Here is a 16,063-nt window from a genome sequence, read left to right on the forward strand (position 1 = left end):
CCTTTTAGTCTTTCTTCCATTCAAATATATATCTAATTTTTATATAATTGCATGCAATACATATTGCACAAAACTGATATTATTCTACTTTTGATCTTTAGTAATATTTTTTGCATAATAAAAGTAACACCTGAAAATGTACAAATTAATTTATTCCAGAATTATTTACATAATTATTGTTTCCTGTGCAAATGCACACACACACACACAAATACACACAGACACATGAGGAGGAAAAGAGAGAAGATGAATCACATCTAATGTCATCAGTCCAGAAATAAACACTATTAACATTTTAACATTGATCTTTTGTGGGCTGCTTTTTAGTACTATTTTACTATCACTTTCTTAACCTTTTTTCTTCTTCTTTGTTTCATCTTATCCCTTCTCACTGGAGTCACAGACCTTTAGACATCCTCTTCTTTTCCACCGCTTAGATGAAATCTGAGCAGTAGTCTCATGCAGGGACCTGAGTGCTGGGTCAATTGGATAATTAATTTTAAGAGCAGCTTAGCTAGGGAATGGGAGTTAAATATTATCAGGTTAAGAACAGTGGGTTCATATGAATAGGGATTACTATACCTAATGGAGTCAAACATCTAGTAGAATTCTGGCCTAATTTATGTAGGTATTTATTCCAGATAGATTTCGGAAATATCCTCTATGTAAGGCATTAGGTTAAATAGTTTAGAGGATACAAATAGGAGTTAGACCCTCTTGCTGATCTCAGAGACTGTCTACTGGGAGAAAGATGGGTAGGAAAATATTTATGGCACAAAGCAAAATAGGATGCTAAGTGTTACAGTATAAATGCCGTAATTATATAAATTCTTACAAAGGTGCAGGTCACTCTGACTCTTAGGATCAGGTAAAACTTATTGGAAGAGGGAACATATGGTCAAGGTTTTAAAGAACAAATAGAGTGTCAGTAGGGAAATGTTTAGGCAAGGAATGGCATGAACAAGGCAAAGATGTTGGGCAAGGCTGCGGTGTTTTCATGTCTCCACCTGCCCTACTTTCCAGAATGTGGAAAGGCAAAGTGGGAAGTATGGCTAGAAAAGGAGATTTGCTGTCAGGCCTTGGTACACCCTAAAAATTATGCCCAGGAGTTTGGACTATATTGTATGCAAAGGGGACAGTTGAGGATTTGAGTCAGGAAATGACCTGATGAGTTGTATTTGAAGAAGATAATTTTCATGGAGAAAGTAGAGATAGAGAGAGACCATTTAGAAGGCAATTATAATATTGTAATAGTCTGAGTAAGAAATGGTGAAAACCTGAACAGGAGAAAGTGGAGAAGCAAAGAGCCAGTGGAATTCATTCATGGGTGAGGAGGTGGGGTAGAATCAACACGACTAAAAGAAAAATCGAAGGGAGAAAAACTAAAGATGATCCCAAGTTTTCTGTTTTGGGTGACTTAAAGGATAACATTCCCTGAGCTGAGAGAGGGAACACAGGAGCAAGAAATACATTTATAAGTAGTAAGATGACAAATTTGGCTTGGGTCATGTTGAGATTGAAGTGGCAATAAGACATGTTTGGGGAGATTCTGCGACTCTGTTGCTCATAAAAGCTGATGCTTGGCCAAAGGGATCAAAGCTACAGGTGTAGATTTGGAAGTCAGTTTAGCTGAGGTTGTTGAGCCAATGGATGAATTCAAGAAATGTTAGGCAAGTAAAAAGAGAAGAAAATGTAGAACAAAACTTGTGAAATTTCTACACTTAACAAGTTGGCAGAAAGGAAAATTCGGGAAATGAGGAAAACAGGAACCAATGAATAAGAGAAGAGCTCTGGAAAACACTTATTTACAGGCATAAGAGAATGGTTTTCTTCCTAATGTTTCAAATAATATTAATTAACTTGCCTGATCCTCAACTTTTCTCATCTGGAATACATATCCCACAAGGATGGGTTTTAAAAGACGGTGAATGTGGAAGTGCTTTGGTAAATCATCAGACATTCTGCAAATCTTGGGTCTGATAATTAGCGTCACAGAAGTGAAGAAAGTGGAGACTTCCAAGAAGGGAGAAAGCAGTGTCAGATGCTAGAGTTTCAGAAGAATATTTATTTTTAGCTCAAATTGTTTGGTTTGTGATTTAAGGAAGTTAAGTCAAAAGAGTGAATCTGTTCTCTAATCACTTAGAACCGTATTTCCCAAAGTATGGGGCTGTGTCCCTGGTAGCAGAGCAAACAGTTTTCGATTTGACGTAGACATTAAGTAGAACTGAATCACATAATGAGAAAGTTATTCTCCTTTTGTTTCTCTTTTAATCCTTCTGATTTACATTAACGGAGGAGGACTCAGTTGAGGCTAATAAGTTTGTAACATCTAACACTAGCACATCTCCCTTTTCGGTAAACTGCTTTAGGTTGTCAGCATTATCTAGCTAGAATTTAACAACATCATGGCAACTTTAAGATTACCACCTACAGTACCTTCTTATTTTGGCAGGGGATACCAATTTTCCAGTTGCAGTAGTGATACAAAGTTTCCTTTTAAAATGTTATTTTAAACAAAAAGGTAATAAATTTTTAAAATGTTAAGTACATAATTGTATAGGTGGTATATAAGATATGGCAAACTGAGAAAGTGGCATTCCAATGATGGAAGTTTGGACGTTTTAGACTTAGCAGAACCGTTGGTCCTTCTCTTGTTTAGAGTGGCTTGCCTTAGTTCAACCAGATTAGAACAAGTTGGGAAGTTTATCCTGGGATAGAGGTTGGGGGTCTTGGATTCTAGACTTCCAGCTCTAGACCTTGTCCTTCCCCTAAGATGTTGGGTCAATTTTTGAAGCCACTAGACTTTTCTGGACTTTGGTGTCCTTAGTCGTTAAAATAAGAGTGTTAGTTTTAAATGATTAATAGCATTCCCTGCAGCAACAAATTCTATGATTCTTTGAGTGATTAGTAAATAAGCCTATGCTTTTAAATTGACAAAAGTCAGATAAAATGTTTTTCCTCCGCAAGCCATCAATATCACGTGTCAGTTCCAGAGGTTGTTCCCAGACTAACATCCGCAGCAAGGAAAACATCAACACATTCATTCTCTAATGATGATTCATATTCTACCTCATTTATGAATGATAGTTATTTCAAGAAGGAATCTCTGCCTTAGTTAGGGTGATTGATTAAAATTGAAAATGAAATTGTAAATGAAAATTTATTTCAATTTCCTGAGCCTGATGCTTATGCCAGCACCCTACTCTCGTCAGTAGTTTCATTGCAGTCATATCTTATCAATTCATAAAGCCCGTGAATTTTGTTCTTCAGCGTAGTAACTCATAAGGAGTAAGTTCTCATACTTAAAAAGATGTCTCCATTCATTTATTTACTAATATCTTTACATCTTTTAAAATTTATTCCCCTGGAGAAAAGGGAAGGCAGGTGAAGTATTTTCTAACTGGCTGAAAGCTCTCCTAAGTATTATTGTGAATTAATGTTACTCTACATTCCAAGTAACTCAAAAATAGAAGCATACCATCTATTTGGAATATAACAGTATGATGACTTCCACCATCCGAAACACAGCCAAGGAGCAGGTGATAAATGAAAAATGAATATAGTGCAGAGGTAGAAAAAAGCACACGCACAGTCTTTGCATCTGAAAAATTTGAATTTGTCTCTGCCTTTAAAATTTTTCCTTATGAACAATTGCTTCTCTATAATTAGATAGAAAGTATTTGTCCCTGCCGTTTTTTGAACTGCATCGATGTCACTTTTTGCTTTAACTTGCTCTAACAAGGGTGATGTTGTGCAAGCAACTTAACCATTTTAAGATTCTGTTTTCACATCTGAAAAAAAAAGGGATAATAATAAAAGCCAGTGTTCTGGCCAAATTCACATTCGTATGCAAAATCCTTAGCAATGTGATAGATACTTCCTAGGCACTCAACAAGTGTTAATTCCCAGTGTTGCAAAAACACTCTCTGAGCACTTGAGATTAAACATGCACTTGATTTTGGAAGATCATCTTTTACTGCCCTTCAGAGCTTCTTTCCTTCTCCTATCCTCTATGTGATAGTAAATTTGATTTCCTGATTTCAAAGCTTACAAATTAGAAGAGCAGATTAGAAGCTGCAAAGGATACCAGAAGGAAAAAGACAAAGGAACTGAATAATATAGAAACAATTTAAAAGTCGCAGCTATTTGAGGCCATTTAGTTTAGGGGAAAATGATCCCTTATACCTCAGTAGTCCCTTAAGGCTTTTCTGTATTACAGCAAGATATAATAAGGGGTATTCCAAATGATGATCTTGATTTATCAAGGCTAAATTAACTTATATAAACTTTGTTTATAGTAGAAAACTTACAATGCGTTTTGGAAGAAATTCAGTATGAGAAGAACGAAATTTTAAGTGAATTTTTTTGTGTTTTATGGGTAAACCCATAGCCATCCAAAACACCCAGCCATGGAGATGAACTCAGTCTTCAGGGGTTTCACATAAACATGGTCTTACAGAAATATCTTTTGTGTGTCTCCAGCAAATAAGCTAAGGCTCCACACATTCTATGGAAGAGGATAGGCATTTCTATCTGTATCTAGTTAAAATGATTTTTATGCAGATGGCTTTTTCTTTATGTTTCAAGGAAGAGCATTTGACAGAAATTACTTGTGGACTTTAGCAGTAGCAACTTTCTTACGTTCTTTTCCCCAGGACTTGGTGTTAGGACAGTTTACCCAGATGAGTCCCAGGGGCTGACGTTCTTGAGTGTCACCTAGATTCTCTGGGGGAAACATTTGAATCGGGCCTGTTTTGCACGTTAAAACAAAAGCCCTTTCTAAGTTACACCCATAAGAACAGCACAAACATAAGTTTGTACAAACTCAAATGATAACCCATTGTATACTGACTCAGTATCACAAATATTGAGCTAAGTGAATCTGAAAGGATCAAGGAGTGGGCACTTGCAGACACCATAGAGAGAACATGTAGAATCCAGCATCATCAGAGGTCAACTAGTCAAATACCAGGGCTGGATTTTTCAAAGAACCAGATAATGCCAGTTTTATGGCCATTAATAACATTTTAGTTATATAAACAAAGATAAGAGTAATAAAAAATAAATTCTGCTTTACAGTGTAATCTGATTGCCAACAGAGTTCAGAAGGGAACTTTCTCGTTGTGCACGTGGCATTGTGTAACGGACCAGTGATCATTCTGCAGACCCCTCCCCAACCTTTCATTTCCCTTTTATGGACAGTTCTTAGTTCTGCCAGATCCGTGAGCTATTCCAGGGAGGCAGCTTCTTTGGTTTCTCCTTGAAAGCTCTTTGATTGTGCCTCTGGTAGTTAAGGCACCAAGTGGTCTTCGGGGCTATTTCATACGTGTGCTCTGCAGCTAATCAGAGTGCCTTGGCCCACTGATTTCCTACCTCTGTGTTTCCCACATGTTTAGGGGCTTAGTTCAAACACCAGACCCACCAACCTCTGGACAGGCATGGCAGAGCTCAGCACTGATTTGGATGTCTGCTTCAAACAGAGATTTTCCAAAGGATATCCTGTAGTAGATAAATCATTTCATTAGGCCAGGTTCACTTTTCAGACCAGGAAGCAGAGTGCCTGCCGTGTAGGAAAACTCAGATAAAGTTGTTATGGCTGTACTCAGAGCACTTGTAAATATTGTTGTCAATGTCTTTTATACAGGTTCCATTAAGATTGTATTTAGACATTGACAGGTTAATTATGTGTTTTAAAGCTTTGCTTATTGAGATCTGATAGGAGTGCTATGAAATGAGTCTTTTTACATATTGCAATGACAATTTTTTTCCCCGAAATGTCTCCTCCAGTTGATTACTCCTCATGCCATCCGTGTGCAGACCCCTCCTCGGCACATCCCTGGTGTTGTAGAAGTCACATTGTCCTACAAATCCAAACAGTTCTGCAAAGGGACACCGGGAAGATTCATTTACACAGGTAAGAACCACTGCCTTGGCCTTGTGGATCTGTCACCTTGACTTGTATGTATCAGTTTGTGTTTTATTTTTAAGTCTAGTTGCTGTTAAGACCTGCTGTCTTTCTCCATTTCACCATATGTACGACCAAATGAGTTGCTTTTAATGTTATTATTATTACTTAAGAATTCATTGGGTGTTGAATGACAGGATGCTGCATGACATGTTCAGTGGAAGTAACTGGTTGGATACCTAAAGAAGCAGTGTGAGAAACAAGGGAAAGGGAAGGAAGTGCTAGACAGTCCTGAGTCTCTCTGGATGTTAACCATCTGTGTTGGGTTTGTTTGCTTTATGGAGTAGAGTTGCACTTTAGTGAACAGTACGACTTTCTTCTGACCTGATCATAGCATTTGTATTAAAGACAATTGGTAGTTTTCATATTTAATTCTGGGTTGGTACTTTCTTCGCCTGTAAGCTGCATTTTGCCCTCCCCAAACGGCCTTGGCACTTGGGCCCACCCTGCAGTAAGAAGCTAGGGTTACAGGGTGAATGTGAATTCCCTTGCATCAGATGGAGAGAACCAGGCAGGTTCTCTGTGGAAATACATCAAATACACAGTCTAAGTGCCCAATGTGTACTTTAAGAGATTCTCAGATTGCAACGTGCGAACCAAACAGCCAGGGATCTTTTTACAATTCGGATTCTGATTCAGTAGCTCTGAGTGGGACCTAAGACTCTGATTTTCTAACAAGCTCCTAGGTGAGGCTGATGCTGCTGGTCCAAGGACCACACTGGGAGTAGTGACATTCTGGGCCCTCTGCTCAGTAGCACTCATCGGGGAACTGTCTCCAGGAACTAGTCCCACGTTTCCTTCTTCATTCAATAAGGGACCACAAGGCCACATTAAGTACAGAGTGGAAGTTGCTTTCACACAGAGACTTCAGAGCAGCGAAGCGATAACTCTAACACATCCTGAGTATAACTGTACCATTAAATGGACAGATTTTATTTTGCTGTGACATTTTACCTCAAAGCATCTTTCCTTTTGTATTTTAATACTAGGAATAAAACCAACCATGCTTCTTAGTGTCTCTCTCCCTCTCTCTCTCTCTCTCAAAATTATAAAAACAATTAATGCATCCTGACCCTTGGAAATGCCTCCCAGCCCTTTAAACAAAATGCAGGTTTGGTGCCTGCCTGACGATTAGTTTTAGTTAATTGAAAATTATAGGATTGACCCAAGAGGAAAATTTTGTTTGCACTCCAATCACTTTTACAAATTAAGGAAAATTACCACAATTTTGTTTAGCTAAGGTTTCACACTGAGTTCAAGAAATTAGCTCAGCCATCCCAACAAAGTCAGCACTTTGTTAGTGAGCACTTGAAAAAATAATAGTCTATCTGGAGTTTTGTGGTGTATACAAACGAAGCATAGAGAAAGCTATGATGCTTTATAGAAGTAGGCCAAGTGTTTTTAATTAGGCTCATTGGTTCAGCGTAAGTTTTGAAGAACAATCAAACTAGCAGATTAGCTGTTTCTTTTAAAGCTAGGATTTCTTGCCATTCATTTTTCCCATGAGAACTTCCACATAGCACTATTTTTTTTTTTTTTTTACAAGCCTCATTATGGGCCTGCAGGAAAAGGACCAATTGAAACTTCTGATACTGTAACATTCCCCACCATCATTCCGATGGATGGGAGTTTTTCACAATGTTCCTCACTGAACTCGGTGTTCTGGAACATATTACAAAACCACAGAGGCCAAATGTTTTCTCTGAGGAGTTTGGACTCTGTTTTTGGCCGAAAACATTTAGGCCTCGCTGGCTGCTTATTTACTCTGCTATTAAGAACAAGAAAAGGAGAAGAAAAAGAAGAAGAAAATGCTCGTGTGGTGGGAGGTACAAGAGGCAACCAGGCGTGATTCCGCTTTGGTGACAACGTCCCTGCCCATTAATGGTTCCATTTTGTGGTCAGGTCTCATTTAGAAGAAATTATTTTTAATCAGTGTTCAACAAAATATCCCCTTGAGCCACCTGGCCATAAAAGTTAAAAAAAAAAATCATCCCCATTAAATTACTTAAGTTCTCAAAAGAAAATAGCTAGGGACCCATCATTATTTGGAATTTTTTTAACCATTAAAAAAAATTGCCGTCAATTTAAGAAATCACATCTTGGAAAACTTGTATCATGCAGGAATTAAGATCAAAGATAAAAGGGCAGATTTGCAATTCTAAGAAGCAAAGTAGTTAAGAGAAAGAGAGAGAAATCCTTGGTGTGCATAGACGTGTGTAAGTGTGCGGGAAATTTGAAGTATGAAAAACGCTTCTGCTGCTCTTGCCTCAAACTGTGGCCAACAGACAAGAAGACTTAATTTTTAAGTATTCTAGGAGAGAGTCTCACCTCTCCCCATGTTAGAAAAATAAAATTTTAAAGAAATTGGCAGAAAAACTTCCCCAGTGATGTAGCTGGCTGTTAATAGTCGCTGTGACATTACATCGTTTCTAACAAAAGGGAATCTCTGTTAATTGGTGAGCCCCATTTGGGCCTCTTGATCATTAGCGTTAAATGCCCCTACCAAGGTCACTTGTTGGTGGCTGGTGCTGCCAGCCCCTGTGATTTGCTCAGTTTACCTCCTGCTTGTCACCACTTACTAGCGAAGGCATAGAGATGGGTCGTAAAACCTCTCTGTTCCTTATATCCAAACAACTGCTCAGGTCCTTGTAAATGTGCAGTCCTCCTCTTCTGTCCATCCACAGAAGCTCACACTTCATTTTCTTTAACATCCACAGCATTTCAAGATGTGAGGCTTGGTTTTCTGGATGGGATGAGCCAACCCTCTTGTTTCTTAGTGGAATGTCACTTGGAATTTTTCCCTTAAAAAAAAAAAAGAAATATCCTAGGACTGAAAAATAATGACCCAAATTAAGGCACTGTTGCCGTTTGGGGAGTGTGTGTGAGAGAGTTTGGATGTGTGTATGTGGAAGTCTCTCAAAATCCATAATCATTAAAAAAAAAAAAAAACCTGAGACGGGAACAGCATGGCCTAATCTATGCAAATAAAGGCAGACTTTTTGGGGAGAGAGGAAGGAATTTGACTAAACACAGATTGCCTGCAAGCTGGCTCCACTTGCGAGGACTGAGGGCGGCTCTCCGTCACTGGTTCCTCAGACCAGGACACAGGAGGGCTTCTCAGCTGCCAGATGTGCGGTCCCCTGTTTGCCCAGTCGGAGTGAAGGAGGGAAGTGAACCCCAGCTCAGAACAAAGAAGCTCAATAGCACATCCCGGATCTTATTTATTGTAGCCAGTTATTCCTATGTAAATGCAGAGCACGGATGACTTTAAATTTTAAGTAATATTTTCTAATGGAAGGAAACAAAAACCCTTTCAAATGACAAAACTGTTTTCAAAGCCCCTCTAATCATGTGTCTGATCAGTCAGTCCAATCGGAAGTAAATCCCCATAAACCTCCACTGCCATGGAAGGCGGTCTACCTTTGTTGTTCTCACGGCTTGCTTTTCTGCAGTTGTTACGTCTTTAAGTGACTTGGATCTTTTAGAATTGTAATCTCTCCTGCTAAGCTTTAAGTAACCTTGGGAGCTGATAAAAGACTCTTAGGAGCCTTTAACTGCTTCTTCAAAGTTCTTAGAATTGGTTTTCCTGATAAGAAGTGGCCAAATCCAAATGTAGTTTTTACCTTCATTCCCGTTATTTCTCCATTGGAGAGACTGCTATCTTTGGGGAAAATGTGACTGGACAAATGGGCCACCGGGGACAATGTTTGGCCAGCTTTAGTATGCCTGAGATCCATATACTGCCTGCTCCCCAGCAAGTTGGTGAAAGTCCCGATGAATGATCATCTGACAGCTCAGGTGTCTGGTTAGGTCACATCTCAGACCCTGCTCCTGCTGGGTTCTCCTGTTCTAAACATTTTCCACCAAACTCCCTGCCCCTGTGGAAGGACTAAACCAATACCCTGTATATTAGTCTCAGAATTAACTTTGAAGTAAAAATTCTTCCTGGAAATACTTTCTGCTTGTACTTCATTCCCAAATAACTTTGCATGGAGAATCATGACCCATTAGAAGGGGCCATTTCGGTTGAACATGCTTTGTGAAACTCGATGACATGTACCACCACGTCTTTCAAGTTTTCTTTCTTCTCCCCATTCTTCATAGGTTCTCCCTCTTACCCCTCCCTCTCTTCTTCCCTTCACCCTCTTTTCTTCCCCCCCCCCCCATTCTTTGCTTCCTCACTTCCAAGGAGACAATATAGCAGTGATTGAATCCTTGGATTCAAGAGACAGTGGTTGTAGATTGAACTCTCAGCTCTACCACTTACTAGAGAGTTTGTTTTGGGGACATTATATGATGGCTCTGAACCACAGTCACCTCATCTTTACAAGGGAATAATTCCTTGCATGGATTCTCTTTAGTATCAGGAAAATGTGTGTAAAGCACCCAGCATGAGCTAGCATGAGTATTAGTAGTTCCCATTAATAACTGACGGCTGTTATTATTATTCATCCATTCATCTGTTGCTGAGTCTCTACCATGGTATAAATATTTTACGTGTAGTATTGTTTATCTTCTCATCATTTTCCTGGAGGTCCAATAAATGTCCTTTAGGATTTTTAGTAGCAAAACTGTAGGAATCAGTAAATTAAAGAAACAAGTAACACCAATCAACCATAAATAAAAAGAGCAAAATATAAAGTAGCAAGAAAAAGATTTATAAATGTGAATATAACAATTTTGATATAATAAATATTTTCTCAGGAATGGCCTCAAACAATGAATATTTTAATAAGGCAGCCCTGATTTATAACGTTCTCTGGTGTTGACTTTTCAGGAACAACACATGCCTGTTCTCTTATTTCCGTCTCAAACTTCAACCCTTCCTCTGGAGGCCATAGTGACATGGGTACCGTCTATCACCAGCCCCCTTCAAAGATGTTTAGGTTATAATCAGCTTCAACTCCAGGTTCAAGAGCTTTCAGGCCAGAAAGCTCTGTTTTTAGTTCTTGAAGACCTCCTCCACAAATGAAGGCTTCCACTCTGGGGATAAACAAAGTCATCAGTTCTGGGGGAGAAGTGGAGAGTTAGCACCTAATGAATCTTGCATTCTTTAGCCTCTTCTTACACTAATTCATTGCCAGATAAAGCTTCGAAAAAGCCACCTTCTTAACATTACCCTGCAGAGAAGCATTCCCTATTTGCTCACTGTATGTAGGATGCAGCCCAAACTCCCAGGTTTGGCACTCACAGCTCACTGTGCTCTGGGCCCGGTGCTTTCTCAGCTCCACTCAAATCAGTCTTCTTGCTGTGCCTCAAGCTCACTTCATATTTAGCAGCTTTGGACATGGTAATTCCTTATAAGGTCCAGTTCAAACTCTGTTTCCCCTCTGAAGTGTTCTCTGGCCACTGTAGTATAGTGGACAGAGCACTGGGCTGAGAACAAGGAGGTCTGTGTTCTAGCCCCAGCTCTGCTGCTAACTGGCTATGAGACATAGGATAAGTTGCTTACGTGTTCCAGACTACAGTTTCTTCATTGTAAAATAAGCCAACTGGACTAGGTGACTTCGATGTTCCCAATGGCTCATTGGCTGGAAGAGTCTCTGTCCTTGGATCTTTTGTCATGTGTGCTTGGACCACTCATTCATCATTCACTTCCTTATGCCCTTAGCTCTCTTGTTCCTAGGTAGACACATCACAAAAAGTCCATAATCTCCAAGAGGAAAGAGCTACCCTTCCCCTATCTTATACTAGTTTGTACACTGTGTTGAAGCACCTTGACTCAGTATCTTACTTGCAATAGGTATTCCCTAACAATTGATTGACGTATTGCCCAGGATCAATGGGTCCTCATTGATTTTTGTGCCCTGGATGACACAGAATGTAAATAAGCACTGTTAATTAAAAATCTATACCTTTTTGCTCAAAGTTTTACATGTAGAGAACACAGTAGTTGGGCTTTCTGTAAAGAAAAGATGGAATTGAATCTATATTATAAATACTCTTAATGTTTTCATCTGTAGAATGAGAAAATTTTAATAGTACCTGCATCTAAGGAGTAAATAGGTCGGTGTATGTAATGCAGTCCTGATAGCACCTGGTACAGTGTAAATACTCCCTAACGGTAAACTCAAAAACAGAGAAGCAGACAATGGGAATGTTTCTCTTGAAAATCCAAAGAATTGGTCATTAGAACACATTTTGGTTGGTATTATACATGAGCTAGGTTTCATTTGATTAGAGAAATTGATTCTTTCTCAGCATTAGAGTAGGAATCCAAAGACCTGGGTTCTAATTCTGATTTTACTACTTTCTTTTGTTACTTCATTCACTCATCTCACAAATATTTGTGGATTGCCTGTTCTATTCTGGGCAACATTCTAAACCAGTTCTAGGCAATGTTCTAAAACAGTGTTGAATAAAATCAGACACAGTCTCTGTTCTTACAGTCTTAGGAGGAACATGGATGTTCATAAGTGGACTATTTCAACCTGGTAAGTGCCCAGAAAAACAGGAACAGAGTTTCAGACAAGCATATAACACAGGAACCCCAACTCGTCAGTTAGAGATATTTTCTTCGGGTAAAGATTCATGAGCTGAGGTTTGAAGGATGATTAAGAGTTAACCTGGCAATTGGTGAAGTGCAGGGGTAGGGTGGGGATGGGGAAAGAGAATGAGTGTTCCAGCAGAGAGAAGTATGTAAGAAGGCACTGAATGGGAGGAAATGTGGCATCTTGGAAGGCTGTAAAAAATCCAGTGAGGCTGAAAAGTCAAGAGAGGAGGAGAATGGTGAGAGAGAAGGCTGGGGAAGTGGGCAGGGACAAGCCTCTGCAAAGACTTCTAAGCTATGGGGAAAAGTTTGTCATCTTAAGAGCAATGGACAGTCCTTAAAGTGTCAGAAATGACAGGTAGATGTGACTAGATTTTCATTTTGGAAAAAAAAAACGTTTGGCTGAATGGAGCATAGGAAACCAGAGTGGATGTTGGAAGACCTATTGGGAGGCCTTTGCATTAGTCTGGGACAGAGATTTGATGACTTCAATTTGGGTGGTAGTGGGTGGAGATGGAATACAGTGAGAGGATTCAAGAGTATTCAAGAGGAAGAATGGACAGGATCTGGAGGTGGATTGGATGTGGGGATCAGGGGGACAGAGGGCTTAGGCTACTAGGTTTTCTGGCTTAATGGATGGTGGGGCCATTCCTCCTCTGGGTGTCCCAAGGGTCTTTTGAGTATCAATGAACAAATGTGCATGAAAATGTTTTGCAAAGGGTAATATTCTACACATATGTTAATTGTTATAAAGACAGGACTAAGCAAACTCAGGAAGAATTGGGGAAAGGAAGTCAAGAATGTGTTTTCTTTTATATCAGATTGTTTTCACTTAGGATTCAGCTGAAGGAGGGCTGTGTAATGAACACTTGACTAGCAGTTCTGCCTTAGCAGCGTCCTAATTGGAAAAGACCCAAGAAGAAAGAAAAATTAACAGACTGCTCCTGTCCACATGTCTTGAATATTACTCCAAATGAGCCATTTACACACAAAGAAAAGAATTCAAGGCAGAGGGAATGTTTATTCTTTTTGCTTTTGTGATCCAAAGGGTAGGTCCCAAGCCTCTTCTCCGCTGAAGGGAATTTTTTCACAAAATAGGATTGCTCCTGATCTGATCTATGTTGATATTATTGGTGATCCTGCACCCGCTGGCGTTTGTAAAGTTAAACAGTGTTGGTGCCATAACAGGGACAACAGCAACGAGAGTCACTAAAAGTACCCATTGTACTTCTGTGACATCTATAAAATGCAAGTCATTTCTGCAAAGAATAAAGCTGGTCTGAAGGAAGCATATTATTTTGCATATTTTATGTACGTACTTTCCAAGAAATATGACCTTTATTTCCTATTTGGAGTGGAGTGTAATCAGGACTTGAGTAGCTAGTGTAACAGGATCATTAAAAGGGATATTTTCACTGACATTAGAGGTCTAAATGGCCACTAGGCCTTATATACAACCTTGGCTTTTTCCTGTCTACCCAGAGTTAATAAGTGATAAGGCCGGGAGAGAGATAAATCACAGAAATCCCTGTCCAAAGAAAACATATTGACTACAGCCAAGCAAATAACAGACCATAACCAACGGTCCCATTCATCATTCATGTAATAGGGATATAAAGTATTTCCTACCAATGAAACCGTATAGAGGGAAAGGCAGATAAGCTTCCCCAATCTAAGGCATGTGATTTGGTTATTAAGGGACATGAACTATTTGTCACATGGCTTTAATCTTTAAGATGTGTTGCCATTTCTAAACTATAAATTTCTGGTCAGGGATTAGAAAGCTATTAACAATAAAGGTAGGAACTGAGCTTTATATGTCTTCTTGCCAACATAATGCAATACTATAAAGTCTTGAACCTCTAATCTATTTAGTATGATATAACATGATTTGGTTTTCAAAGCCAATAAACTATTTGGAGGTTTTCAAGGCTTTTGTTTTTGTTTTTACCCAACATCATGATAAATTAACCCTTCAGTTTTTAAGCTATATATGTTGAAACTTTCTCTAATATCCTAGGGGTGAGGGGTGGAGGGGGGGTGGGAGGGAAACTGAACTAAATTTCTTTCTTTTTCTCCTTTCCTAAGATTTATTCCAAATGTTTGATGGTGGATTGTTTTCTGTTTTATTTGTCCGTGTCAGCAGTTGTTAGTGGTTAGTGGTTAGCAGTGTTAGTTAGTGATAGTTAGACACTAGTCTTTCTGTTTATTGTTAACTAAGTGATGTGGCGCCCACTAGAGCATTAAAACTTGTTTTTCTTTCTTTATTGCAAAGCAATACATAACATACCGATTTCAGATAATTTAGGAAGCACCAAATAGAAAATAATTAAAATGATATCAAAATTGCCCACATTTCTACCAGTACTTTAAACATAAACACACTAAATGTTAGCTGTTAATATTATTTTTATTGACATATATCTTGTCTTTTTCCTGTGCATATATCTGCCTCATTACCAAAATAGGGTGATAAGTTACATAATATTAATTTGTTGTTTTACTTAACAATATATCATAAACATCAGGGTGTTATGAATTTAAAACAATTTTTAGTGTTTAATAATCGTGTCACATCTCAGCAGAATCTTATAACGAGATATATCCTTATTTTCTTGTTAAAGCATAGATACTTTAAATTTGGGTTCTCATCTCTTTTTGTTCTTGAAAGACTTACAGCACAGGGTCATTAGTCCTATACCTGCATCGTTTGGTGGCCGCATTGGTTGGGACTCATCAGCCATCCCCAACTGAGTGAGTGTATGTAGCTCTGAGGGTCTGATATTTCAGAGGGCCTGACGTCTCAGAGGTGGGGACCAGCTCCCAAACATACATTCAACTACAGCATGGGGCTGTGTGTTTTCAACTGGAACCACCTCTGGGGATCAATGAAGTCCGTAACTTCCCCTCTGCTATAAGAAGCAGTGCCGTACTTTTCATAAGTAAAGATGGGAACTCATCTAAAATGCTTAACGTATCTGAAACTTAAGTCCAAAATTATAACAATAGGTGGGTAAATTCAGGTCTCTCCCTGCACAACCCTTCTAGGATAGCTGCATTTCCCACTGTCGTTTTGAACTCCTCTTTTCTCTCCTACTTTTCTCTCCTACTGCCTTTCCACTCCAGTGTGCTTCCAGCAGCCTTTCTTGACTTTTATCCTGTGGTTCCTTCATATTCTGTGCTTTTCTCCCCCACATTATCTGCTTCTTTCTTAATTACCTTCCTCTCTGCATTACTGAAATTTAAAATGTTTTTTCCCCTGAGAATCTGTGTAAGGCTGGCTCTATTATTTGCCCTTTTAAAGATAAGAAAACTTAGAAAGGTGAAGTGACTTCCCCAGGGTTAGGTAGTATAATTTTGCATCCTACTTGGTAATTTAAATTGTAAAATAAGTGTTTCCTCTGTTAGTTCAAATTCTTCTTAAATGCATTTTAGTGGGTATATAGTAGTCCATTTCATGGTTGCATCATAATTTGCTTAATCACCCCCCTATTGTTGGATAGCCACAGTTTTCCTTCATAGAAATTTTAATGTCACATGTGGCAGGATAGAGCATGATGTTGAATATAAGGTGTTACCCCATTTTCCTAATGAAAAGTTTTTAAGTT

At 38.9% G+C, this 16,063-nt stretch overlaps 1 protein-coding gene across 8 annotated transcripts in view; it reads left to right on the top strand.

Moving 5' to 3' along the window:
- Positions 1 to 16,063, top strand: part of EBF1 (EBF transcription factor 1) — a 381,387-nt gene that overhangs the window by 295,417 nt on the left and 69,907 nt on the right. For all 8 annotated transcript variants that reach the window (XM_008515123.2, XM_008515135.2, XM_070570379.1 and 5 more), the window contains exon 10: positions 5,788 to 5,914. In XM_008515123.2, coding sequence (XP_008513345.1) covers positions 5,788 to 5,914 — 127 coding nt within the window. The remainder of the gene's footprint in view (positions 1 to 5,787; positions 5,915 to 16,063) is intronic.

This window comes from Equus przewalskii, chromosome 13 (genome assembly GCF_037783145.1).
Source record: "Equus przewalskii isolate Varuska chromosome 13, EquPr2, whole genome shotgun sequence".
NCBI classification, from domain to species: Eukaryota; Metazoa; Chordata; class Mammalia; order Perissodactyla; family Equidae; genus Equus; species Equus przewalskii.